Raw genomic sequence first — 27,975 nt, 5'->3', positions numbered from 1 at the left:
ATCCCTTTCCTGAACAATACCATAGCAAGGCAACAAATTGTGTCTGCATGGAGGCAATACATGCTGCTTGATCTCTGAACTTCAACCTACAGTCGTTTGGACCTTTTTTTTCTCTGCAAATGCAGTGAGGAGATCCCACAATAGAGGAAGGAAATACAATGCTTTATTGTTAAACAATAGATATTTTCTACAAAATTCAAGAGTGTTTGTCTGAATTGGCTCGATTAGTGGCATGGATGTGTTAACAGAAGCAACAGTAGCTTAGCGGTTTGGCCATATATCATATGGTGGGTGTTTTTGAATGTTATATTGTCTAATGTCGACTCAACACAGAAGTCACTTCCACATTTAAGTGAGCACATGATGTGTACAATAAGTGTTGTAGGGTTAACTCTAACAGCCAAAATGTGTATGAAGAGGTGGAAAGTAGACTACATTCACTTAACAGTATTTTTATTTTATTGTTTTACACTTGAATTTTTGTTTCACATTTGGTTACTTGAGTTAAGATTATTGCTTCAGCAGGATAAGTTTTACTAATAATGCTAATCCTTAAGATTTCAGTCCTGGTGAATTTGGCGACACCCCAGAAGTCAGTGCTAACTTCCGTGATGGAGAATAAACAGTCAACAGCGAGGCTGCTATCACTGAGATCAAATAAAAAACTGTACTGCTGAATTGCATGCTGCAGTCTCCTATGAATCCCCTGTAGGCAAGTAACAGAATATTGATTCATATTTAATCAGCGCTGCCTAGTTTGACCGTTTGATCGGAGTTCACGAGTGATTGACAGCTGCTCAGAGACGGCAGGCTCCAGCTCGGGTCTGATTGGTTGTTTTCCTCCGGTCTGTGAAGTCTTTCAGATGCCATTAGGAGCATCGGACAGAGTTGCCAAGTCCGCTTATTATAGGCGACTTTGGGCTGGTTTTCCTGAAATGTCGCTTACAAATATTGGTAGTCGTTGCTTATTTGGGCTTGCTCCTGTCTCTCTCCGACGATTCGCATGGCAGCTTGCCGTAATTGTAAGTGTGATATACAAGCACATCATGCCGATCTGGTTCAAAATTTTAGCACTGAAAAACATAAAAGAAATGCAGCACCGTTCTCTTTAATGAGGATTATCAACATTGGATTCACGGTCTTTGCAAAAATGAAACGAAATGCAAAAATTAAATTAAATAACATCGTCAACCCTGCCTTTAAGTTTAGTTGACAAGAAAAATTTAAAGTTACAAGCTAAAAATGTATACAAAAAAATGAAATATTATATTCGACTACTTTAAGTTCAGTTGACAAGAAAAATTAAAAGTTACAAGCTAAAAAAATATACAAAAATGAAATAAAATGTTCTACTACTTTAAGTTTAGTTGACAAGAAAAATTTAAAGTAAAAATATATACAAAAATGAAATAAATAAAATGTTCTACAAGAAAAATGTAAAGTAAAAATGCATACAAAAATGATATAAAATGTTCTACTACTTCAAGTGTAATTGACAAGAAAAATGTAAAGTTACAAGCTAAAAATTGATGCAAAAATGCAATGCAATGCATGTAATCCAAAATAAATGTATACATATATATGAAGTGATCAAGTGGTAGGTAGGTACGGTTGCTTTTTTGGGCTTGTTTCAATAGACCTGGTTGCTTGTTTCTCTTGCAAGATCTGGCACAGAGACAGATTATTTTTTCTCAGATTACCTGTCTCATGCACTACTATCAGGACATAGTGACCGTTTTATAAAAATAACTTTTTAAAATCACATTTGCTCCAATTTCTACCCACTGCAGCTTTAAACCCCTTGTTTTCCATCCCTCCTCCTTGGTCAGTGAACGCATCCCTTGCAGCCTACACTGTGCTGTCCTGTTTATTGTCTGCAGGAACAGTGAACCGTGTCCTCGTGTGACCCGAGCAGACCGGAAATGCTGTAACACACACACATCTCCTGGACCAGAGTCTCTCTCTGTCCGGAGCCGACACACCGACACACACCGCCCTGCAGACAGAGAGGGACAATACTCTGCTAAATATACATGTGGTGTCTCAGACCTCGGCGGTCCTGTCATGCTCTCCTCTCTCCCAGCGCCTGCGCTAGTTCACTGCAGCTGACGTCACACCCAGCATGGCGGTCAAGGTGACTCTGTCAATATTTCTTATTCAGATATTAATTTTTAAAAGGCAGTAAAGCGGCCGTCGGATACAGCATGGAGGACAGCATGTCAGTGCGGACGCGTGGGTTTAAAGCTCTTGTCACAAATGCAGCGAGGTCCCTCACTCCTGTATTATTTCTGCAGCTTTACATTGATGCATCTCTGCCGGCCTCGCAGAGATAACTGTAATTCCTCTTTTGCATGTCCAATATGAGAGAGATTTGGCTTGAAGGGGGCTTTATTTACGGTTATTGTCACATGCATGGTGTTGTGGTTGTTCTTACAGTCGTCTGTGATGGATATGCTAAAATAAATCAAAGCTAAACAGTGACAGCCTGAACTTAGTGATTAACATGTTGAACATTATAGGTACAGTATCCTTAATTGTATAGGCACCACTGTGATAATCTGAATTTTCTTTATAGCAAATTCCAATTTGTGTGTTATAGGTGCAATCAACAAAAAGAGCTGACCCACATGACTTGAAGACTATTTTCTTGAAGGTAAGAAAACCACAGAAACAAAATCACTTGGAGCTTTAACCTACAGGGCAACAACACAAATACATATAGAAACTGTCTTAAGTCTAGTACATGTGGAGCTTTAACCTACTTGTCAACAACACAAATACATATAGAAACTGTGTGTTACAAGTCTACTAAATGTGGAGTTTTAACCTACAAGGCAACAACACAAATACATATAGAAACTGTGTATTACAAGTCTACTACATGTGGAGCTTTAACCTACATGTCAACAACACAAATACATATAGAAACTGTGTATTACAAGTCTACTACATGTGGAGCTTTAACCTACATGTCAACAACACAAATACATATAGAAACTGTGTGTTAAGTCTATTACATGTGGAGCCTTAAACTACATGTCAACAACACAAATACATATAGAAACTGTGTGTTAAAAGTCTACTAACGTGTTGTAGTCAGTGACTAGTTTCTCCGTGGTGTCCATTGGGATAAATAGTTCACAAAAGGTCACGCTTAGACTAATTTTGGATCTGCTTCAACAGAGAATCTTCCACTCGCTTTGACTTCATGTGTGCTTTGATCTCCAGCTTGTCATTGGATTTTCTCATCACGCTCCGTTCGCTACCATTAGTGTGTAGGCTTGTTTACCCCCACATGTCTTGTTTGGAGTATAAACTTGTTCCTGAAAGTAGGGACTCTGTTTGAGGTACAAGTCGCCCTCCACATCTCTTGACTCCACTATAAGAGGGCTGCTTAATTTGTAATGCATATTCAGGTGGAAGAGTTAATTACTGGAAGCTCATTCTGACTGCCTGTATAATTTGATTAAGAACTACTTGAGGCCTACTGTGAGGGTAAATGGATACACAATCATGTGATGGAGTAATGTGGCAATAAATTGCTTGGAATTAATATTTTCACTTAAAACATTAATTCAGCAGAGTGCATTGAATTGTAGCCCTGAAAACACTTGGCGTGAAGGTCTCCTCCCACACTCTTTCTCTGTTTATCCCATGCTTTCTCTATCTGAGCTTGGCTCAGACTCATGAGCGTGGCCTTTCTCTTGCCAGTTCATGTGGCGCTTGTGTTTCCAGATCTATCTCTGTTCCAACTTGAAACCCAACCCAGGCTCTATAAATGACCTTACGTCTTAAAGCCCGACTGAGATCTCAGGTTCAGCACAGCGCTGGGCTGGCTGTGCATGTTTTCGCTTCAGTCAAGTGAAACAGTCGCAACACAACGCTTGCAAGGCGATAGTTATTGATTATATCATGTGTGCAGTGCATTTTATCAATTCAAATTTGATTTGGGTGTTATGACAAAATATATCGTGAGACAACTGAAGTTTGTCAACTGTCAGAAATGTTTCTGTACCATTTATACCGAGGTATTCCTTTAAGACAGGAGCTACAGTCTCTGGAAGTCCCTCCCTCCACACATCCGACAGTATGACACTATCACAACATTCAAATCCCACCTCACCTGTTCACACTGGCCTACTCACTGTAGCGTCCATCATTCTGTGTCCTTCCCTTAACATTGGTCTGTTTTATTCCCCCCTCATATATGTCTGTCTAAATGTCTCATGTTATGTTTGCTCTACTGGTGTTTGGCTGTTTTTATCCTGAAAGGCGCCACCAAATATCATGTATTATTATTATTATTATTATTATATTACAGTCTTTGGTTGTTTCAGGTCATTATGAATCAATGAGCAGGACAGATTTACGTAAATAATAGACTCACAGGAGTTTTACATTTATGTGATGAAGCACCTTGATTTTTCAGGCATTTAAATCACTAGATTAGCCAAAAATAATCATTCTCATCGGCATACAGTATTCATAAATGGGTAATAAGTTAATTTCCAGAAAATGTAGTATATCACAATTTATGTCATTATGGCATGATCGAAGATTTTATACATATCGCTCACTCGATTTTCGTTAGTGGTGGCCTTAAGGTTAGAGAATTGGAAGGTCCCGGTTTAACCCCCAGACCGACAGGATACAATTTGGGTGGAGAAACCTAAAGAGCAACTCCAGACCATAAACCCCAAAATGCTCCAGTGGAGCCAGCAGATTGTACTGAGCAGCTTGAGGTTTGGGGTTTATTTGTTCGCATAATAAAACAAAGCAGCAGAAATACAGCAACAAAAGAAAAGTTGTGCAAAAGAAAAGGGACTTCTAGAACAAATTACCTCAATAAGCCTCATAAGCAAATACAAAAGTCATATAATCAACAAAAGTTAACAAATGAGCAAACCTAAAATCCAAATGTAAAGTAAGCAACATAAATATAGCAGAAACATAAAATTTTCCAGGTGTGAATGTGTGCAACTGTGTGAGTGTGAACAGGGTGTTCTTGAACCTGGCTCTGAGCAGTACTTCCCTGACTAAATAAAGGTTAAAACACAGTTATACACTGTCACCAAAACACTTATCATGCAATATATTGCAGGACAGCACAGCATGTACCATCTCTGTTGAATGTTAAGTTGTGTATCTGATATTTTTCTTTTTAAATGTAATTGTTGAAATTGTCTCCATCTGTTAATAAGATGGATATGGTCATATTAGGGGACGTGTCTCTGCCCTTCATTAAGTCAAAGGATGACAATGATTTGAAAGAGACTGATGCTTTTCAATGCATTTTATCATGATGTGATGCAGGGAAGCATTGTATAAATTTAAAATACTGTGTACCGCCAGTAAACCACGTGTGCTGGTATAGAAAACTGTACACAAACACCTTATTGTCACAAAGAAAAACAATTGAGCGACCTGCAGTAAAAACAGACTTGTTTTTCTCTCTCTCTCTCAGTGCTCCACATCATTGTCTTTCTATGCACACAATGGAAAATTCGACCCTACCGCGTCCTAATCTAAACTCACATTATGTACATTATATCCATGTTGTTTACAGCTTTTCCTGTGTCTCCTCTGCAGTATGCCAGTGTGGTGGAGGATGGAGAGCGTTACATGACCCCCGGGGACTTTGTGCAGAGTTACCTGGGTCTGCATGCACAGCCTCAGCATAATCCCAAAACAGTGGCGCTGATAGCTGGAGTGGCTGACACTACTAAAGATGGGTGAGTGCCTACAGTGATGTAAGGAACGTTGCAGTAGAAGTTGATGCAGAGATTATGTTAATACATGTTTGTGTCTGTATTTCCTCAGAAAATGTTTTGTAGACCTCGTTTCTTTTTTTTTTCATTTTCGGAGTGCAGGTTTCCTCACACTTAAATTCCCAGTGTCAGCTGTAATAAATTGTTTTGGTCTAAAATAGCCTCTTGGTATTTCTTTATACATTAACCGTCAATTTTAAAAAAAAAATCTCCTTTGGTAAACAACATGATTTTTCCATTATCTTGACATTTCTCCAGCAGTCGTGACAGTTTTGCTGGTGGAGACCACCGCTGCTACTTAAATGTATATAAAAGTAAATATTACATGTCATAGTTTGTTATCCTGAGTGAGCATTGCAGATTACATGCTGTCAGCACAGTACTGCTGTACATGAGTGTGTATTATTTCACAAGACCAAAGCACAGCAGTAGCTGTTATGTGAGGATCATGTTGTGTTTAATGTACTTATATAATGTCAGTACAGGTTCTGTTGATTTCTGAACTTGTGTCACAAATACCTGTGCATGTATTGCTGCAATAAACCGGTGCCTTGGCCAAAATCTCATTTGCCCCCCTTGACTTCCATCCATTTAGAACCAGATAAATGTCGTTTTTATGTGTGTTTACCACAAAGCAAAGCATGTATTCCTGTTTCACCAGGTTCTTAAGGCACTTTCAAGTCAACAAACCATCTGGATATCACATGATTAAGCAGCAATTAACCTTTAAGGCCACTTTGACACCCAATTTTCATAATCTGTGTATAATCTTCTCAGTGCCTCACCTGTTTCGCTCTGTTGATTCTTCAGATTCACCGAGGCAGTGTGCCACCAACATGTGTAGTTATGTGTCAAAGAGCCTGTTAATGATTTATCTCAATGATGTTTGCAGAGTAAATAAGTATCTTATCAGTCAGTTTTACACCACAGCTGATCGATTTAAAATCCAGTGATGAGATAAGCCATTCTAGCTGCACGTGTATTCACCTTTAATGAAGAGTGCAGCGCAGCAGTTAGACCTCATAAACAAAATTAAAAAAGGTCCATAGATGTTCAAATCCCCCTTTTTTTGAGCACATTAAGGACTTCTCATCCTTGTTGGCTTAAAAGTTGAACTCCGAAGTTCATTCTAATTTATTGTTAATAGTAATACATGTATATAGTTTATAATGAACTCTAATGAAGCTCAACATGGATGAGAAAGTGCTCTTAAAAAATGGAAATTTGAACACCTACAATTGGGCAAACTCCTTTTGCTGATGAAGAGCTTGTGATATGATTGAAAGCTCCAGAAAAGCTGCTAAATGGACCTTGTTGGTGATATTGTTTTGTCAAATGCAATTTCCAAGGTCAAGAATTAACTTTGAAGCTTAGCGGAACAATAGGTTTCGGATCACATTCCTGCATTTGCTTGCTGTCCATGTGTTTAATGTTTTTTTTGGGGTAATTTTGTCAAAGATGCTTTGTTCAGATAGCACTCTTTCTTTCTTGTCCAAACAGACTGATCTCTTTCCAGGAGTTTCTGGCCTTTGAATCAGTTCTGTGTGCCCCGGATGCCCTGTTCATAGTTGCCTTTCAGTTGTTTGACAAGACCGGCACAGGGAACATCTCATTTGGTATGTACATGGTAGTGAACGCTGGTGTGGGGGTGTCCGTCATGCTTGTCTACAAGGGACTACACATCATGTTATGTACACACAGTGTAATTTAAACACCATCATATTAGAACGACTTGACTAAAGATGTTGACACCACGTAGGTAATAAAAGGTATTTAAAGGGATAGTTTGGGTGTTTTGAAGTAGGGTTGTATGATGTACTTATCCAAAGTCAGTGTATTACCTACAGTAGATGACGGTCGGCACGTTTCCAACTTGGAGAAACAGACAGGAGAACCAAAGCAATGTACTACTGTTGACGGGGCTGGCAGAAAACATGACGGCAAGGTATAGCGGTGAAAATATTCTAAATATAGTACACTTAAACTGATGTTGATTTTTTTTCAGGTGGGCCTTTCTTTTAGGTGTCTAAAATATGTTTTGCTGCCGGCCCCGTCCACAGCAGTATATTGCTTTGGTCTCGGTGCGGTAACTCCTGTCTGTTTCTCCAAACTGGGGATGTGCCGACCGTCATCTACTGTAGGTAATACACTGACTATGGATAAGTACCTCATACAACCCCATTTCAAAACACCTGAACTATCCCTCTAATGTATTTTTGTTGTAGTTTAAATGAATAAGTAATAGAAAACAGTGATGATAGAAAATCCCCAAAACAACTGCAAGAGGGGGGTTCAAGGTGCGTTTGAGTGTGACATTGAACGTTGTGGGTTGCACGTGCTATTCTCACTAAAGCATGTGTTGTTAATAAATGTAGCAGCAGCATTATATATGCTAGCAGCAAGTCTCATCTCAGGGCGGTACAGCAAGCGAGCTGTGTGGAACATCACATTATAACCAGCTCCATCTGACAAGCAGAGAAATGAATCCAGCATGTCATAAACCAAGAGATACAGAGTCTCACAAAGAAGCTGCTGCTACACTCCGTCTGTGCAATGAGCCTCCATAAAGGCGACTGAAATTGAGGGCAGTGCTTATGCAGACAATTTCCTGGATGGACTCAAAACCCTCAAAATGTAAAAGGAGTGAGACTGTCAAGCAGCCTATTCAGCTTCGCCCGTCCAAATGGACTCCTTCCTCTACTTTAACGAGGTTCTCTTCAAATGGAATGAGGACGTGAGATGGATGTTACAATTGCATCTTGCATGTTTTCTGCTCTGTCTCTTGTTATTACTCACTCGTCTTTCACTCTTTACAGAGAATGTACGCGACATCTTCAGCCAGACCACAGTTCATCACCACATCCCCTTCAACTGGGAGTGTGAGTTCATCAGGCTACACTTTGGCCATGGAAGGAACAAGAATCTCAGCTACACAGAGTTCACCCAGTTTCTGCAGGTATACATTTGATCTATACCGTCGTCGGTTTTATTTTAGAACCGATGAGCTGCTTTACAAACTTAAGCCAAGTGTCGCAGACAAGCAGTCTAATATGCTTATTCGCTTTCCTGCCGAGAGTTAGATTGATTCTTCGACTCTCATGTCCAGGCCCCACCCAAGGAGGGTGAAAAGAGGAGATGTCACGTTTCATCATCTTGTCATATCTTTGGGGTAGAACACATGCACACTAAAATCTGGTCTGCACTCGCTGAAATTGAGCCAATAGCAACGCACGACCGCAGCTCCAGTTACACTGCGCATGTGTTATACCCCATAGCTCAAGATCGTGTCCCAGCCTCTTTCAATAAGCCTTGGCCCCACCAGCAGCCAGTTAGCTTAGCTTAGCATAGTGACTGGAAACAGTGGGAAACAGCTAGCCTGGCTCTGTCCAAGGTATTGAAAAAAAGAATCTGCCTACCAGCACCGTTAAAGCTCACTAATTAGCAGATTTTATCAGTCAATCAACAGAAAATTATTTGGCTACTATTTTTTTAATCGTTTCATTTTTAAGTAGAAAATTTTAACATTTTTCAACAAGTGTGAAAATTTGCTGCTTTTATTGCAGAGGGTGTCTTCCTTTCAGTCTGGACCTTCATTTACATCAATTACATTCAATGAAAGTGAGGATAGGTGCATTTCTTTTGTTTATATTGCTTAAATCTAGCCTTTAATTTGAATGAGAAAAATTGTAAAATTGTATTTCTGTGTTTAAAAGTTGAATAGTCTGAGAACGGTGTAACTTCATTGACCTCAGCAGCTCATAAGAAGAGCTTCAGCTAAACAGTTCTGTAAGTAAATGCGAAATGACAAAACATATTGACAACACACAGAATGCATTTTTCACTTATTTTTCCAACATCTTAGAAAGTGCGCGTCATTATATGTGAAACCATTCATAATGATCACCTTCATCCTGTGTCGAGGTGTTTTCATCCTGCTGATGGACAAATGGAAAAGACGTGACGTGAACTACATGCCATACATTATATGATCTCTTAAGATAATGGAGTTGTGGTGTGGAGTTGCATCTTTAGTGTTTCATCTCTTCATCTGTTCTGGTGGTTTGCGGTAGCCCAGTGTGCCATTAAGACACTTAGCGTTGTTGTTGTGCTTTATTGGTTGTTGCCTGTATCTCACTGAGACCTCTGTGTTGTTAAATCAGCAGCAGTACGGTCATGGAGGACCTTGGTTTGGAGTCGAGGGCTGTGGTCTCAGGCAGAAGCTGGGTGGTCCCAGAGCTAGACAGGCTGCGCTGCAGTGTGGGATCCCTCAGAGCACTTTGTGGTTTATCATACTTGACTAGGGCTTCCCACCGCTACACCAAAGACTTGTGTGCGCAGGATTTAATTTGCATCAATCATTATTACTGTCTTGTTTTTCTGTCATGTCCAAGCACATTTCATTTCTTGTAACCGAGTATCACTTGAAATGCAAAACAGTGCAGATCTATGTGTAGATTTGATTGTTTGTTTTTCAAACAGCCTTGGCTCTGCCACCTTGTGGTTGTTGCAGTATCTGTACTTGAAACTTCAATGAGGTAGAGCATTTGTAAGAATGAAAAAGTATAATGTTTGTGAGGCGACAAAGCATCATCATGAGTTTTCAACAATATAATCAGCAAACATTGTGAGAATTAATCTGCAGCAACAATCCACTGATTAGGTTATCAGAACCCGAGTGTAAAGATGAAGTAACAGCTGAATATTGCGGTGACGTTTCTCTGTGATCCTCTGGTTGTACGCGATGAGCTCTGACAGCAGACATTGACCCGGGGTCAACCTCCCCCTGCATCCCCATTTGATTGCGTGGTTGTCATATTGAATCATCTTCCTGCGGACACACCTGCCGGCCGCCTCACCAAAAACGCACGGCTCGGCTCCGGGATCAGACTTCTCGGGGCATGGTTTCCATTAGTCTCCAGAGAGACGGTGGTGATTACAAAAGCCAGTGTCTGACACCGTCACATCTGATGACTTTCACATCTGTCCAACGCTGACATTATTACACTTTCATCCTCTAAACTTCTATTTCGCTGTTCCCTGTAATGCGATGCTCCTCATCACGGGAACACATTCTTTGCCTCTTTTGTCAGCTAACAGCTTGACCTCCTCTCTTTGTGTGCGTTGCTGTAGGAGCTGCAGTTGGAGCATGCCCGCCAGGCGTTTGCACAAAAGGACAAGAACAAAAGTGGCACCATCACTGCCTTGGACTTCAGCGACATCATGGCCACCATCAGACACCACATGCTGACTCCATTTGTAGAGGAGAACCTGGTTTCAGTGAGTTTAAGACCTACACCAGTTGTTAAACATTTAAAGCAGCTATATCAATATTTTTATAATACAGAAGTTTCAGCTTATTGTTTAGCTCTCCGGCCCGCAACTTTACTGTTTTGGTTCACTCTCACCGCTCTCATAACATCTTTTTTCAGCTCAAAAGCTCTAAAAACCCACAGTGCACTATGTGTTTAGCAGCAGACAGACACAGTTGGCGTCTAGCTGGAGAACATTGTGGAGCATTTAGCAGCTAAAGAACCAGATATTTCCCTCAGGAGTTGGTAGAGACCAAAAACAGAGCTAAAAGGAGAGTGAATATTAGGCCTCTTTAGGGCTGGGCAATATATCAATATTAAATTTTAATCTTTAATCTTAAATTTTCTATGCATTTTGGGCTTTCGTCCACACCCAAACGCTGTTTTAGGTCACTGAATACTGAGCTTTTGTAAAACTCTGGCCAGGATGAAGATTTACAGGAACTGAGTTTTTGGCTTGTAGCATCAGAGCGTGGGCCGTTATTTCCTTAGTGAGGCGTCACTAATGAGGCGTCATGTCGTGCAACGGCAGCATAAATACATCCATGAACGGCGGATGTGGCCAAATAACCTTGCTATCAGGACTTTTCACATATTTACACATAAATATAAGCTACAGTTACTCCTCCACTATATTGAGGAACAGAGGCGTCAGAGTGCGTTACGCAGGTCACTGCTACTTATCCAATGCAACACTCCCACGACACAGACCCCATCGCCGGTGTGTGTGTGTGTGTGTGTGTGTCTGTGTGTGTGTGTGTGTGTGTGGCCCAATCTGCCCACTGGCCTTGACAGCGCTTCAATTGTGTTTCTGCGTTTGTGTTTTTAAAACTGTGCTTGTGTGGATGGGATTTTTTTAAGAACGGAGGAAAAACATTGTTTACAAAAATACCCGTCTACGTGTGGACTAGCCCTTTGACTTACATTCACCATGTGTGGAGAAACACAACTCCAAATGAATGAAAGACAATGTTGCTCTGCAACTGCTGGATGTATAAATAAGCAACTGTTTGCTCACAAATTCGCCATATGAACCTAATAAGTAATATGTCAATGTTGTGTTCATAAATTGTTTCTGCTCCCCCCACATGGCCAAATTATATAGAAAATATTTACAGGAAAGTAAAAGATTTAGCCAAGTTGATTTTATTTTTATAGCCCAATGTTACAAATTTGCCTCAAGGGGCTTTTATTAGGATCCAGTGAGTCAGTTAGCTTGGACATCCATGTTAGTAATTTATATTTTCAAGTACTTCCCACACAGAAGCAATGACAGACTTTGGATGTTTCTCCAGGTTGCAGGAGGCAGCACCTCCCACATGGTGAGCTTCTCCTACTTCAATGCCTTCAATGCCCTCCTCAACAACATGGAGCTGGTCCGCAAGATTTACAGCACCCTCGCCGGCACTTACAGAGACACGCTCGTTACCAAAGGTACACCTGAGATGCTCCCCGCATCACTGAAATGAGTCATGTTTCACATGTGATATGAAATGTAGCTGTGCGATGATGTCTTAACTTTCTTGACAGAGTGGTGTGAGCGAACACACAGGGAGCATTTACTGTAGCGATAAATTACGAAGGTAAATGAACATTTTTAACCTGGCAATCAGATCACCTCCTACATGTAGACCTGTGTAACTGATAGTGGTACTGTCAGTCACATCTGCTCCTAATTGTGTTTTCCCATTGAGATGTAGACTGTTCCTCTACTTTCTCCCCGTGGTTTTCCTCCTTCTAGAAAAAGATTTTGGGCAAATAGTATTTGCAAATAATTCTTGTTATTTGTATTACCAAACAGATTGAGTGTAAAGCAAACACTCACATGTCATCTGTGGCAGAAAAATGTGTCATTGCAGTACTTGAGATCAGAGAAGCAGGCTCGTAACCGGAGGTTGCAATCCTTGGACCTGACAGGAAGGTCTTTGTGGAGGGAAGTGAATAACTAACTCTTTTCCCTCCTTCAACAGCTACCATTAGGTTTCCTTTGAGAAAGACCACCTGATGGTAATGGAGCTTCTCAGCAGGCAACAGTGAAGAACTGAATTTAAAGCACATATAAAAGAGTGATGCAGGGTGCTGCTGAGAGAATGCATGCTCAGTTAGTGTACTCCAGGCACATACACAATTTGGTTAATGGTTTATATTAAATAGACCATCCTCCCTCCAAAAACGGCCATATAGGTCGTCTGACCGTTTCAGAATGTGCGCCTGTTGCCGGTAATCTCAAGCAGTCACGCATGTTGTTTTGGAAGTCATTGGCAAACGACATATTCTGTCGTTTAGGTATGAGGATGTGTTGACAATAACACTAAAACAAGCAAGGAACAGTATTTGCAGATACCATTTGCTGTATAGAAAATCCCTGCCGTGGCTAACCCCTCAGCTTCCTGAAATCCTGTTTGCATCATTTAATTTCCTCTTCTCTTTATTGCGTTGTAGAGGAGTTTGTTCATGCTGCAAATAAGTTTGGTCAAATCACTCCGATGGAGATCGACATCCTGTACCAACTCGTTGGTCTCCACTCTCACTCCGGGTAAGAATCACTCTGGAGTCCATCTATGCTTGTCTGTGAATACACTGAACATGTTTTATTTACCGTAACATAGCTTTATTCATATATCAGTTTAAAGTGGGGCTTTCACGCAGTAACTCATTATGTCTGTAGACCATGAAACATTTGAAAGGAATCTTTAAAACTGTGAATTATTTATATTTATACAAGCATACGCAGACTTTCATTAAAAAAAGGCACAAAAACGAGTTTGAATAAAAATCACTTTACATGTAAATAGGCTGCATTATAGTTTTATTTCTTACATTTGTCGGCTGTATTTGTTAGGGCTGCCCCCTCTTAGTCATTTAGTCAACTAATTGGACGTTTTGACCTTTGTCGACTAAGATTTCTTTAGTCGATTAGTCATTTTTTTTTAATCCTTTTTCATGCTGAATGACTCATTTCTAAGGAACTTATGAGCACATCTCTGGTAAACACAAGATTTAAAGTGGCGCTTTTATGTGATTCTTTGTGGAGAAACTCAGTTTTGCAGATCCGTCGATTAAATCAACTAATCGATTAGTCGACAAAGGATTTATTTGGTCGAGGACAGCCCTAGTATTTATGTGTATAAATAGTGAAATAATATTTTTTTACAACCTAGTACTGTTCTATAATATTAGTTTGAGTGACTAAAGATTTGTAAGTCTTTACAGGCATGTGCCATTTGGGGTCATTTGGGGTCCCTGGCTGCTTAATAAAGGTGTTATAAATCAGACTTATAGCTGAGTTTGTGCTGAAAAGAAGGATATCATGCACGTGGGGTAAGGTTTCAAAATGAATGCTTACAAAGTCAGTAAAAATGAACCAAAATCAACCTGGAAATTGAACCTATCTTTCCACTTTAATCCATGCAATCACCCTGGTAGGTTCTGCTGAGAGTATTCAAAACATTTATACAAAACCGTGTTATTTTTTTATTCCGCCATGAATGGAATAAATATGTTGCAGGTCTGTTTATTGGTTGTAAAGATAAAGTTATTGCTCATTCAGTTTAACAACAGTGGCTCCAGTGGCTGATTTACAAGACAAACATAAAACATGGATGCAGACTTTATGATGCGTCAGGCCAGTGGGGAATATTTGTGTCTCAAAAACATTTAGTAACAAAACACTTTGTTGGGCCACGGGCACTCATCCAGCTTTGTTTGTCTGTTGTTTATATAAGCTTAAATTAAAGTTGCAGTAACTTCAGGTTATATGCCAGTAAAAGGTCTGTGGAAAATCTTACATCACTGGAGACGCAGGGCTTTCAGCTTTTTCCTGGCCTAACTCCCTCCCTCCCCTGCTGTTGTGTGTTAAGGCGGCTGAACCATGCAGACATTGAGAGGATAGCCCCGTTGGAGGAAGGAGCCATGCCATACCACCTAGCAGAGGCCCAGAAACAGGTAGCCTGATTGACTCCTCTAATACACCTCACATCCTCCTGCCTTTTATCAAAGCCTTTCCCTCTTCTCACTCGGCTTCCTTCTCAGAAAGGAGCTAAAAAGGGAGAATGTTCTCGCTGAATTAGCAGAGTGCCCATGTTTTTCTTCCCTTGTGAAGTGCATTACTTTAACTCCCAGATAAAAGTACACCAATTATAGTTATAGAAGAGGAATGGATTGTTGCGTTGCACCTCGCCATGAAAGGCTTCTCCCCCCCCTTTTATTCAGTATAGCTGCACATACACATGAGCTGCAATCACACATCTGAGAAGCTAATAAGAGGCTTTTATCAGTGTGGGGCTTGAGGAGTTTTAGGAGCCTTTAGAAAAAGTCTGCTAATGGCGGGAGGGGAGTGGGAGTCAAGGTGGATGTGGGAGAACAAAATAGTTCCTGCCTTCACCGGATAACACGGCTCTATATCAGGCTGTGGTCAGAGCTTTCAGGCCACTCATGCTCCTGGGACTCACACTCAGAGGTCTGGAATTTGATTCCTTTGGGGGGGGATGCTGCAATTCTCAGGCCTGCCCTTTAGTGGAAGTAGGCTAATTGTTTAAACCCTTTGATCAAGACCTCGATCTTGTTAGCATGCAACCCTCGGTGGAAGCATCTGGGAAGAGGAAAACCCTGATCTGCTCTACTCCCTTTGCATCTGGTCTGGGAGAAGTTGATCACCGCCTCAACCTGCAGTCCTGCACACACACACACACACACACACACATGCTTTAACAGAGTCTCACTCCAACTGTGTGATATTCATGTAGATGCTTATCTGTACATGGAAAAGGCTTGTGGGGCTAATCTGTTCCCCTTGCACCACAGTGAAAACAAAGCGGCTCCGCTTTCAACATCAAATGCCGATCCAGAGATCAAGTAGATAAGAGAGAAATTATACTTTGTTGTAAAAATAAAAGAAGACCTTTAACTTGTAGCCTCCCACATGCAGCATGTGTGGAAACTTCAGGGTTCACACAGTCATTGACTGTATCAGAGCAGGTCCGTCTATGACATTTAATACATGTCCGCATTCCATCGCCTTCCTCCGTTGTTGAGTACTCCATAGCATTTTTTCTTTCCACAATGTATCTGGTTTGCTATAGTTTAATAGCCAGCCGGTTCATGGTTAGCGTTCTGATCCCCCCCCCCCTCCCGTCTTTCTCCAGATTCATTTGACCACCGGTGTCTTTTTCTCCCATACAGCACGCTCACGAAACGTCTCGGCCCGTCTGGCTCCAGGCTGCAGAGTCTGCCTACAGGTTCGGTCTGGGCTCAATCGCTGGAGGTGAGTGACATGTCTGCGCCGGAGCCCCCGGCCCGCCCGAGGGGTAACCTTAGCCGGCCAGACTGGCGCGCTGAGGCCCCGGGGCCGGCCATTGTGCTGCATGGGAGAGGGGTTGTGATGTGAGGCTCCGGCATTGTGCTGCCGTGCCACCGGTGGCTCCAGGCTGTCGTTGGGGTCAGAGCTTTGGAATGACACAAATCTTCCGGAACCGCACTCCCTGGAATCTCCGTCTAATTACACTGGAAGGAACCGATACAAGGAACGTCTGACATTACTGCACCTCAGATAGCAACACACTCTGACCCTGTGTGTGTGTGTGTGTGTGTGTGTGTGCTCTCCCCAGACACACAAAGACTTATCAATCCTCATTCATTCACTCACTCAGGCAGGGTCAAAAAGAGATATATATCATGGAGCCGATGGTGAAACTGCCGATAGATAATGAGCTGTTTCTCACCCGGCCTTCTGTGCTGACCGAGCTGTTTGCATGTTTGAGAGAAGAGTCATTACAGCAGCCTTTGATGTCAGACAAGACAAGGCAAGTTTAGAGTAACTTGCTGCAGCGTTGCCTCCCCAAACAGTTACCAGACTTCCTACTCTGTGCGCAGTAATAGTTTATACACAAACACACTTCTGTTCATTTCTCAGCGACCATTCAACGACCCCTCTCCAAGCATATCTGCTGAATTACTATTGTACAACACTATTGTGTAAGACAGCAAATGACTTAGGGTGACAACATGGCTTATATGCACCAAGAGAACTGTCCAAAATTATATTTTAGAGCTAAAAAAGATTAGTAAATCTATTATTTGAGCAAAAGAAAATGTATTTATTAATTAAAAAATCAACTTGGCAGTCATTCTTCAAGAGAAAAGTCCAAATATTCACCAGTTTCAGCTTCTCAAATGTGAGGATTTGTTGCTTTCTTTGTCATATATGACAATAAATAGATTAGCTTTAGTGTTTGGACTGTTGGTCGGACAAAACAAGGAATTTAAAGATGCCACCTTGGGCTCTGTGAAATTAGCATTTTTCTGTCTTTTCTGACATTTAACAGACAAAACAATTAATCGATAATGTAAAGAATTATTAGTTGCAGACCTAATCCTCACAGTATGTGTCTGAGAAAAAACATACGAGCTAATGAATTTGCAGTAATATAATTTGTAACATGTTGAGATGCTCAGAAACGCTACCGAAAAACAATCGTTTCTAGAAAAACACAATGATTTCAACCAGTGACTGTGTGTGTTTTGCAGCGACCGGTGCCACGGCTGTGTACCCCATCGACCTGGTGAAGACGCGCATGCAGAACCAACGCTCCACGAGCTCCTTCGTAGGAGAGCTGATGTACAAGAATAGCTTCGACTGTGCGAAGAAAGTGCTCCGTTACGAGGGCTTCTTCGGATTCTACAGAGGTAATCCTTTACAGATTTTATAAAAAAGGAAAATCTGTGCGCAGGTCTAACATGTGGCTCTCGTGCAAAACAAACCGTCTGATGGGAAAGCATTAGGATTTGTCAGTGTGCTAATTGATACCAGAAACCTTTGCCCTCCCTGTTCGGCAGTGAATAAAGCAACACCCAGGGGTCGCGTTTTCATTATCTCGATACCTGGGAGAGCTCCCCGAGGAAAATGACCAGCAGAATTCATGTAGTAGTGCTGTCTGATCTGCCTCTGCCCGGCTGTGTGATAATGGTGCTGAAGGCTTGTGATATACAACACTTCTACCCTCAGGCTGCTCATATGAAGGAAGTCAAGACTGCCATCTACTGCTACCTCCACCACTGCAGCTCTTTTGTTGCTCTGATCCCTCTGCCTTCCTTCCTCCTCTCTTGCACCTGATAAGAGGCTGATTGATTCAGAGACAGACACGCTCGGCTGTTTTCTGGCCGCATACCAGCAGCAGTCACTCAGCAGCTCCTTCAGAAGTTTATCTGGCTCGATGAAGGACAGACGGTGAAACAGTATGGTGGTTATCGCCACCGTAGCACCCAGCCCCCCCCCGGTCTTGTCCGTTGACCACACAGCTCTCTCTGTTCCCCACCAACAGTGGGATCAGGCCTCAACAATGCTGATCCCATACGCACCAGCAGTGTCATATTTTTGGACTTTTGTTCACTTTCAATAGGACCTTTGTGTCGTGGTGCATCAGATGTATCAGCCACATCTGTAAATATTTATGGGTTTGTTTTACGCACACAAGGACCCTGCAGCTTACATTGTTCTAGCTGTCAGTGGATGTATTCATTCAGCAGAGATAAAAATGTGCATTCATTTGGAGCCAGGCGTTGTCTCTCTCTCTCTCTCTCTCTCTCTCTCTCTCTCTCTCTCTCTCTGTCAGGTATTCTAATGGTATCTATGAATAATATTTTGCAGGTCTGCTCCCGCAGCTCATCGGCGTCGCCCCGGAGAAAGCTATCAAACTCACGGCAAGTCATTCCACTGTGTAGCTCAGAGTGTTCAAAAAAAGTTGCTCCAAATGATTCACCTGTGAATGAAAAACATGCATAGAGCACAGAAGAAAACGCACTCCCTCTCGCAATCAAGATGTGACTGCAACCACAAGTTAACATTAATGCCCCGCTATCAAGATTGGGATTGTGTCTCATCTGCCTTTTTATCTTCATGTCTTCTTTCCTCTTTTTTTTTTTTTTTCAGGTGAATGATTTTGTCAGGGACAAGTTCACCACAGACGATAATGCCATCGTTCTGCCTGCAGAGATTCTCGCTGGTGGATGTGTAAGCATTACTTTTAAATTCAGTCTCTAGATGAACTCGAAAACAAGTAAAGGAACACCTAAAAGACACACAAAATATACACAATATAAGTATTAATGTGGGTAAAAATCAGAAATTATTTTCCTCCAATTTAACTAATTTAACTCTTACATTTTAATTGTAATTTTTGTGTATATTCAACTTGCTTGTTTGCTTATTTATTTATTTTATTTATTTAAAAAGGATCCCCATTAGCTGATACCAATGGCACCAGCTACTCTTATAAGATAGATCAATATTTTAGTTCATCAGTAAGTACAGGATGCATATTAAATACTGCATATTGAATATTGGATGTTCAACATGATGATATAAATGTTGTACCTGCTACATAGCTGTTTGTTAACAGGCACGGTCTAATGACTATATACAGTAGTGGATGATGTATTCAGATCCTTTATTGAAGTAAATGTAGCATTACTGCAACATAAAAATACTCCATTACAAATAAATGTTCTGCATTGAGAATGTCACTTAAGTACTAAGTATTATTAGCAAAAAGTACTCTTAACTTAGAAACATATCCCCTGTGAGTGTTAGAATATTATATATTATGTTATTGGATTATTATTACTGATGCATTAATGTGTAGGTAGCATTGGTCGAGGTTTACACTATTTCACGTACTGTTGGGTAGTTTAATCTATAACAATATCCATCATATTTTATAAGCTCTTCATATGTTATGTATGTGACTAGTAACTAAAACTGTAGGATAAGTGTAGTGGAGTAAAAAGTATATTTCCTTCTGAACTGTAGTGGAGTAGAATCATAACGTAGCATGAATTGGAAATACTCAAGTACCTCATATTGAGTAATTGAGTGGATGTACTTAGCTACACTCCACCACTGACTATTTTCATCCTGATATCATACCAGTCAGTTGAACTGAACTAATTTATTTTTTTACGTTTCAACCAAGGACACATTTTACCAGATTATTTTGTGGTAATTTATTTAAAATTTGAGATTTCTGTCACATGATTCTCATTTAAAAAGTCCATGTGTAATCACACATTTATTTAGTTTGTGTGAGAGATTATAATAACGTAGCTTCTTATGTCAGATAATCTTCCTGACATCCTACATGAATACAGAAGTTAACTTTCATCCCTTAATCATCTAAATTGGGACTTTTCAAAAAAAAAAATCTTGGCCAAATTACAACATAATAACATCTTTTGAGTGCATCACTAGATTACAGATGTAATTCCTTCACTCTGCGTCTCCACTGGCTGTGGTGAAGTGAAACAGGCCGGGCCTGGCAGCAGAGCCCGCAGGTTGCTCACAGAGAAGCGGGGTCTGCGGGGTCGTGACCCCTGTCAGGGTGTAATTGTAGGAAGAGGCCCCGGAGGGTCCTGGATGAAGCTGGCTCTGGCTCAGTGTGATTGAGTTTGACAACGCGGTGCATACCTGAGGTGTGTTCACAGTGCAGGTCCCCACACACAGGACAACAGGGATGTTTCCAATACACAATCAGGATACATCCCATCTATGGCCTGCATGCTCATTTAGATTTATATTTGTTTATATGAATTGGACTTTATTTTACGAAAGTTAAAAGTCTGGTTAATCTGACGTCTTGTTAAATTATCGCTCCCATCGGACTGGAGAAGATAAAAGAGGTGCATCAATCTTCAGAGCAGCGGATATTCCCCCCTCCACTTTGAAAATGACTAAATGTGCCAGAGCTTTTTTTAGCCCTTTGCTCGGATGTTTACAGATAAGACCCCTGCCCTGAATGTCACCAGCAGCCATCCTGGGGCCTGATTAGATTCGGGGAGGGTGATAAATGTGCCCGAGTCAGAGGGTGTCATGCCTTCAGGGCAGTGCGAGCCGTCCGGGTGATTCAGCGCTCTCTCCCCTGGGAATGGGGGTGAATTGGGGAAGTGTGTGCGAGGCCAGGCCAGGCCGGGCCGCTCACCCTGCCACAGGAGGTGCCTCAGGGGAGGCGAGGGGGCAGAGGGCTGGTGCCAGGGTCAGAGCCTCCCGACCATGAGCCGGGGCTTCTCTTCACCCTACGCCTGCTCTGCTCTGACCCCGGTTGTTCCTCTATCAATGCTTGCTTTTTCCTCCTCCTGTCAAGGCCACTCTCTTACTTCATGAAATCAGGGGGGAAAAAAGCGCCTTTTGTGCTGAAGTTTACTGAGATAATTAGAAAACTCTGCTTACACATCATTACATTTTCACCCAAAGTTCACCCCTCAGATGTGTAAACTCACTCAATCTCGGTGTGCATATAAAACCACACTCATCAGTTATTTCTTTATCCTGCAGGCCGGAGCTTCCCAGGTGATTTTCACCAATCCTCTGGAGATCGTTAAGATCCGTCTGCAGGTGGCTGGAGAGATCACCACAGGCCCCAAGGTCAAAGCCCTCAGTGTTGTGAGGGACCTGGGCTTCTTTGGCCTCTACAAGGTAGGTCAGCACCTCTGCAGCACCGTGACGTCTGCAGCGTCAACCTCTGTTATACAAGGGCAGGGAAAGGTGCTCTCATGTTCCTGAGATACAACACTCAAAACACAGGGAGTTTATTTATTGTTCACTTCAGTTCATACAGTAACAATGGAAGACATGTTCAGACGTTAATCTACCAATAATTAAAATTGAAAAATCAGGTGTTTTGTTTTGTCCACTATTCAAAAAGAGATTCAATTTACTTTCACATAAAACAAAGAACAACAGCAAATCCTCACAAATAAGGTGGAAAAACCATAAACCATTAATTGCAGATTCATTTGATTGTGATTAATCAAATAAACATTTCAGCTCTACTTTGAAGTAATAGTTGTAATACTACAATGTAACAGCACTTAATCGCAGGTAAAGTTCCTCCATGCAAAATACTACCTTAAACAAGTATAAAAATATTACCAGAATAATGTACTTAAGTATCACAAGTAAAAGTACTTATTTTGCAAAGTGTAATATAAAGTGGTGCAGGAATGAGTCCTAAAACCTGGAAATGAGTTCGCATTTTAGCACTTCCGGTTCCCTCATCTGGAAGTCAATGTTTTTTTTACTGGGTTTTTAGTTAGATGCCAGAAATAAGGTCTGTGGTTAACACAAGTTTAAGAGATTTTAACATTTTGTTCTACGACATAAAATACATTAATAAATACCTCACTCGTGAATTTGAAGCCTTTATGTGTCTTTAAAAAGGCGTTTGCTAACAAGTGGCTAAATGAGACTACTCAACGTCATCACGCTTTACAGCTTCGTTGTGTATAGCTGTGTTCATTCGACCGTGTTGTAGTTTGTTTATAGCCTAACGTTAGCTTTTTACTTCTGCCGATTGCATTCATGCTTCAAAAATCATAGAAGTGGTGTTCATTTGTGGAGATTATCTTGCTGAACAAAACGTGCAAGTATCATAAACGTGTGTTTGCCACAGAGCTTATTTTCTGCAATAATCCAAAACTCAAAGGAAAAATCCCATTGGCTTTTTGTCGAGGGAACCAGGGCGATGCTAACCTCCTGGTTGGCTTACAAAAATACGTCATCCCTGGAGCACTCTATCATGTTCAACGCTGTTTTGGAAAATTGCAAACAGTCAGCAAAAGGACAGTTTGATATTCAAATTTGCGATCCTGACCTCCATTATGTCTGTATACACACCCACATGTTTGTATCATTACAGGAAAGAACATTGTGTTAATAAACAACTCAAGTACTGTATTTCACTTGAGTATGTCCTTTTATGTTACTTTATTGTACTAATATTGTACTTTTTAATCCACTATATGTACTGTATTTGACAGCTACAGTGATTTGTTGTTCTGTAGATTTAGATTTTTCACAAAAAAAAATATGGTTCGGTAGAGTACGGTCTTGACCTGCTCTATATGAAAACCGTCTGACAATATATAAAAATAAAAATAAATTATAAATGATTTTATTGGATTGTTATTAATAGTGCATTCACTTTTAAAAAGCTTTTTAATCCGGTAGTAGGTTATGGTAGAGTTACTTTTAGCTGTATTGTTTGGTACTTTAATCTTTAACAACGCGTCTGTTTTTAGGAGAACCATATTTTTTGCGTTAAAAATCAGAATCTACAGAACAACAAATCACTGTAGCTGTCAAATACAGTACATGTAGTGAAGTAAAAAGTACAATATTAGTACAATAAAGTAACATTAAAGGACATACTCAAGTAAAATACAGTACTTGAGTTGTATATTAACATGTTTTTTCCTGTAATGATACACAGATGAAATACTACTGTATTTGAACAAACATTTGTGTGTGTGTATACAGACATAATGGAGGTCAGGATCACAAATTTGAAGATCAAACAGTCCTTTTGCTGACTGTTTGCAATTTTCCAAAACAGCGTTGCAACATGCAGAAAGGAGCTGTGGCCGACAACCAACAGCAAATTAGTGAGAGATTATGCTTTGCTACTGCTCCTTTTCCAGATCCTTGTGGGTTTACTTACAGCTCATAGAGTCATGTGCTCATACTCCATATTTTAATGAGTAGCAGACAGTGTGTGGCTTGTTAAAAAAAAAAAAAGCTGACTTCCTCTTGGCAGAAGGACCGAGCACACCGGGGTCCATGGCAGTGATGTGTGTGTGTGTGTGTGTGTGTGTGTGTGTGTGTGTGTGTGTGTGTGTGTGTGTGTGTGTGTGTGCGTGTGTGCGTGATGGATCTCTCTCTGGAGGCCCCGTGCTGCAGCTCTGCCTGGGGGCTCTTTGGCTCCATCATCAGCACTAAAGCCCCCTGTAGGTTGAACAAGACGGCTCCCAGACCACTTAATCCTCAAGACAAACCTCCTCAACCGCCGCCTCTGACTGTGGCCATGATGTGTATTTAAATTGATCTTTTTTTTTTTTTTTTTTTTCTGTCAGGGAGCCAAAGCGTGCTTCCTGCGCGACATCCCCTTCTCCGCCATCTACTTTCCTGTTTATGCCCACACCAAGGCGAAACTGGCGGATGAGGACGGAAGCCTGGGGGCGCTACAGCTGCTCACTGCTGGAGCTATTGCAGGTAACAAACATCTGGAAAACTCAGTGACATGCGGGATTAATTCAGGGATTTGTCACAATTTCTGTTCCAAGAACTGCAATTTGGTTTGTGCTTTCCTGTTTGAATCACACAATACCCTGGCTGTATACCTATCCATCTATCTATCTATCTATCTATCTATCTGTCTATCTATCTCTATATCTATATTTATATCTATATACTGTATATCTATCTATATATCTATCTATCTATCTATCTATATCTACAGTATCTATCTATCTCTCTCTACTGTATATATTCACCGATCATCCATAACATTATGACAGCATGGGCACCCTGACCGGTCTGCGGCTACGCAGCCCCATACGCAACACACTGCAATGCACTGTGTGTCCTAGACCTTTCTATCGGAAACCAGCATTAACTTTTTCAGCAATTTGAGCTACAGTAGCTCTTCTATTGGATCGGACAACACGGGCATCAATGAGCCTTGGGTTTGGGTCTGACCCTGTCGCCGGTTCACTGGTTTTCCTTCGTTGGACCACTTTTGGCAGGTCCTGACCACTGCAGACCGGGAACATCCCACAAGAGCTGCAGTTCTGGAGATGCTCTGACCCAGTCGTCTAACCATCACAATTTGGCCCTCGTCAAAGTCGCTCACATTCTTACGCTTGCCCAGTTTTTCTGCTTACAACACAAAGTTCAAAATGTTCACTTGCTGTCTAATATACCCCCCCCACTGCCAGATGCCACTGTAACGAGATAATCAATGTTATTCACTTCCCCTCTCTGTGGTCTTAATGTCATGGCTGATCGGTGTATATATATATATCTATATCTGTATATACGTATATACAGTACTTTTGTCATATACTATACAGCTCTAACCATTTCAGGCCCTGCATGATGCTGCTGCGGGGATGTGAGGATGAGACATCCATCCGTACATAGTGAAAGCGCTACATTATGTCTGTTGTGAAACGTCTCTGAAGGTATACCGGCGGCTTCGCTGGTGACCCCTGCTGATGTCATCAAGACCAGGCTCCAGGTGGCGGCCCGAGCCGGCCAGACGTCATACAGCGGAGTTATCGACTGCTTTAGGAAGATCCTCAAGGAGGAAGGGTTCAGGGCGTTTTGGAAGGGCGCGGGAGGTAAACGCACACACTCAACAGTCCTATGAGTGGTTTCATGACTGGGAAATGAGGCTCGCCGTGGCGGCTGTAATTGTCTAGAAGGCACCGCAAGAATATTAAAAACCCTCATTGTAATTTTCAAACTATTTTCCATTAGCTCGCGTGTGCAGATCATCACCGCAGTTTGGTGTGACCCTGGTGACCTATGAACTGTTACAGAGGTGGTTGTACGTTGACTTCGGAGGACAGTAAGTACTTTTAACCCCGTTTGCGCAGGTACGTACCTCTCGTCAGTGTCAAGAAGTACGTCTCACCCTGATCTGACTCTCTCCTCAGTCGTCCTGCCGGCTCGGAGCCCAGTCCCGTACCCACCATGAAGGACCTACCCTCTGTGACCGCAGACCATGTAGGCGGCTACCATCTGGCTGCCGCAACCTTCGCCGGCGTGGAGAGAAAGTTTGGTCTGCACCTGCCCAAGTTCAAGCCTTCTGAAGAGCCGACAATCAAACCAGCGGAGGCTTCATAAAGCTGCATGCTCCAGAACGGTTTTATTGAGCCACGTTTATCTTAAACACATCTGAGCGGTTGTCTTACTTTAAATGCTGCATGGGTATGGCTTTATTGCGTTTTTCTTTTACATAGCTTGCACAACTTTATTGTACATATTGTACTTCTCTACAGAGGGACATTATGGGCATGACGAAGGATTGTAACTGCGTTTTCTGAGTGTGCAATAGCTTTGGTGTGCATGTGTGAAGTTAAAAACTTCAGAGACACAAGGATGTACAGATGTTTTCAAAAGTGTATATTTTGAAATCATGACCAGGCACTCTGGAAATAATTTAAATGTATTTATTGTATTTTATTGAAATAAATCATTCAAAGTGTTTGCTTCTACAGTGTGAAAAGTACATTCTCAGTTTTTGACACCAAGCTTTGAGATTCTTCATTAAACAAACGATCTTTGACACATCACTGTGCAGTTACAGCATACATGATCATCGTCTTAGGCATTGAGGATATTCCACTATGTCCAGTCTAACCAGCTGCACTGATTTAAGTGGAAACTCGTGCAGTATAGAACAATATAGAAAGTAGAAAGACATCTGGGTTTTGGACATTTCAGTATTTTTACAAACAAGTGAATATTGAGGTTATCAAATCTGAGAGGAACGGAGATGACAACATGGTTCTATAGTTATAGGAAGTTTTAAAGATGTGATTGCTTTACTACGACTTTGGTGGAAATGGAACTCAACTACGAGTGTTACCTATTTGGATTGACAAACTAAAAATTAAGGCTCATGTATGTTAACATGCCCTAAATGAAGACATGTAAGATTTTACAATCAAAATTAAAGTTTAAGGCATCTGGCTGAAGAAAGGACGACCGGTTTTGTGAATATGGCTTCATGTTAGTGTCTGAGGTCGATAGCCCTGTCGGCCGTGTTAATCCAAGGAAGACTGGTAGAAGACGGTCCAGCTAACTGAGAAGGCAGAGTTGTCCAAATAAAGAAGGTGTAAGAAATCAAAAGATGTCCATACTTCTCTCTCTCTGATTCATCCTTTTTCCTTCCATCAAAAAACAAGGCTGATATTAACAAGCGCGCCACTGGTCCCTTAAACATCGCCTCCGTGGCGAGTAGATCAGGCAGCCAGGCGCTGAGCTGCCAGCTCCTCTGCGTCGTCTCTGTTCTCGTTGATCTCTGCCAGCGTGCGAACAAAACGGGTCCACTCGTCGTTTCGTGGAACCGCAGTTTGCTGGGTGGGGAGGGGTAGAACAGAGACATGACTTAAATCTCAAAAACAGGCTTCTGTGGTGGCACAAGATCACAGGTAATGCTCTATATGCTTATTTACGTACTTATGGAGAATTACATACTCATACCATCAAGAAACATTTGAGTTAAATCTGCGAGACGCTGCGCAATCAATCACTAAAGCTGAATCATGTGATTATGAATAAAAAACAGAACACTCAAGAGAAACTTGATGGTAAAAAGTCATGAGTCATGTCTGCTCACCTCTCCAATATCGTACACAAGAACTCGTCCATCAGAGTCTCCCACGGCAATTTCTCTGCCAGAATGAGCCCATCTGACCCTGTTGAGAGCCGGGTTACCGTCCACTGTGACGCTGGCGGTAGGAACCTACAACAACAACATTAAATACCAATTAGAAGAATGGAAACATGCTCTGCAACTTCTATTCTGCTACCACAAGTTAAAAAAAAGTAGATAAACGTCTGAGATTTGAGTGTGGCTCTGCTACAAAGATGTAAAGGAAAACTAAAAATCAAAGTGGTGAAATGCGTGTGTACTGTTAGTAGGACTGTAATACCTCGGTGTCGTTGTTGAGGTTCCACAGGTCGAGATGACCCACGCCGTCCACACAAGCAAACAGAGCGGGGTGAGTCGGAGACCACATGACGTCATACACGTAATCAGAGTTGTCTTCGAATGAGTAGAGCGGCTTGTTGTTCTGCAGACACATTTGAGGGGAGAGAAAGATTAAAAAATAACATGATTTTAAACTTTGCTGTATGGGTGTGTATCTATGCATCTATTTATACAAAGATATTACAGACCGTTGCTATGTACTTTATCACAGACTTTTGCTATGGAAAAAAACTGCTGTTTGCAGTGTTAAACTAAGATGGTAAACATCAGGAGTGCAGGTATCAGCCTCGCAGAGCTTTTAGTGTCTGTGAGACTCTTATGCTTGTTAAATTAGAGGGAACAAATGAG

The 27,975-nt window shown here is 41.4% G+C and overlaps 2 protein-coding genes across 3 annotated transcripts in view; one reads left to right on the top strand and one right to left on the bottom strand.

Moving 5' to 3' along the window:
* The first annotated feature begins 1,886 nt into the window (after window positions 1–1,886).
* LOC119500020 (calcium-binding mitochondrial carrier protein Aralar1-like) lies at window positions 1,887–26,115 on the top strand. The gene is made up of 18 exons (XM_037789406.1): window positions 1,887–2,134; window positions 2,600–2,653; window positions 5,590–5,732; window positions 7,269–7,384; window positions 8,585–8,724; window positions 10,899–11,045; window positions 12,373–12,511; window positions 13,520–13,613; window positions 14,938–15,022; window positions 16,259–16,340; window positions 17,603–17,761; window positions 18,723–18,775; window positions 19,005–19,085; window positions 21,402–21,542; window positions 23,978–24,116; window positions 25,088–25,246; window positions 25,386–25,476; window positions 25,565–26,115. Exons 1-18 carry the CDS (start codon window positions 2,123–2,125, stop codon window positions 25,752–25,754), a joined length of 2,025 nt encoding a protein of 674 aa, XP_037645334.1. The 5' UTR covers window positions 1,887–2,122; the 3' UTR covers window positions 25,755–26,115.
* Window positions 26,067–27,975, bottom strand: part of dync1i2a (dynein, cytoplasmic 1, intermediate chain 2a) — a 23,011-nt gene continuing 21,102 nt past the window's right edge. For both annotated transcript variants that reach the window (XM_037789407.1, XM_037789408.1), the window contains 3 exons: window positions 27,569–27,709; window positions 27,253–27,378; window positions 26,067–26,989 (listed from right to left, as the gene is read on the bottom strand). In XM_037789407.1, coding sequence (XP_037645335.1) covers window positions 26,876–26,989; window positions 27,253–27,378; window positions 27,569–27,709 — 381 coding nt within the window. In that variant the 3' untranslated portion in view covers window positions 26,067–26,875. The remainder of the gene's footprint in view (window positions 26,990–27,252; window positions 27,379–27,568; window positions 27,710–27,975) is intronic.

Source organism: Sebastes umbrosus, chromosome 13 (genome assembly GCF_015220745.1).
Source record: "Sebastes umbrosus isolate fSebUmb1 chromosome 13, fSebUmb1.pri, whole genome shotgun sequence".
NCBI classification, from domain to species: Eukaryota; Metazoa; Chordata; class Actinopteri; order Perciformes; family Sebastidae; genus Sebastes; species Sebastes umbrosus.
This window is presented reverse-complemented; position numbering and strand designations above follow the sequence as displayed.

What these genes read in the sequence shown, in the direction of transcription:
- LOC119500020 (XM_037789406.1), top strand. An exon ending in AGATTCTCGCTGGTGGATGT is followed by an intron (nt 19,086 to 21,401) that starts GTAAGCATTACT and finishes TTTATCCTGCAG; the next exon opens with GCCGGAGCTTCCCAGGTGAT. An exon ending in GTTTTGGAAGGGCGCGGGAG is followed by an intron (nt 25,247 to 25,385) that starts GTAAACGCACAC and finishes ATTTTCCATTAG; the next exon opens with CTCGCGTGTGCAGATCATCA.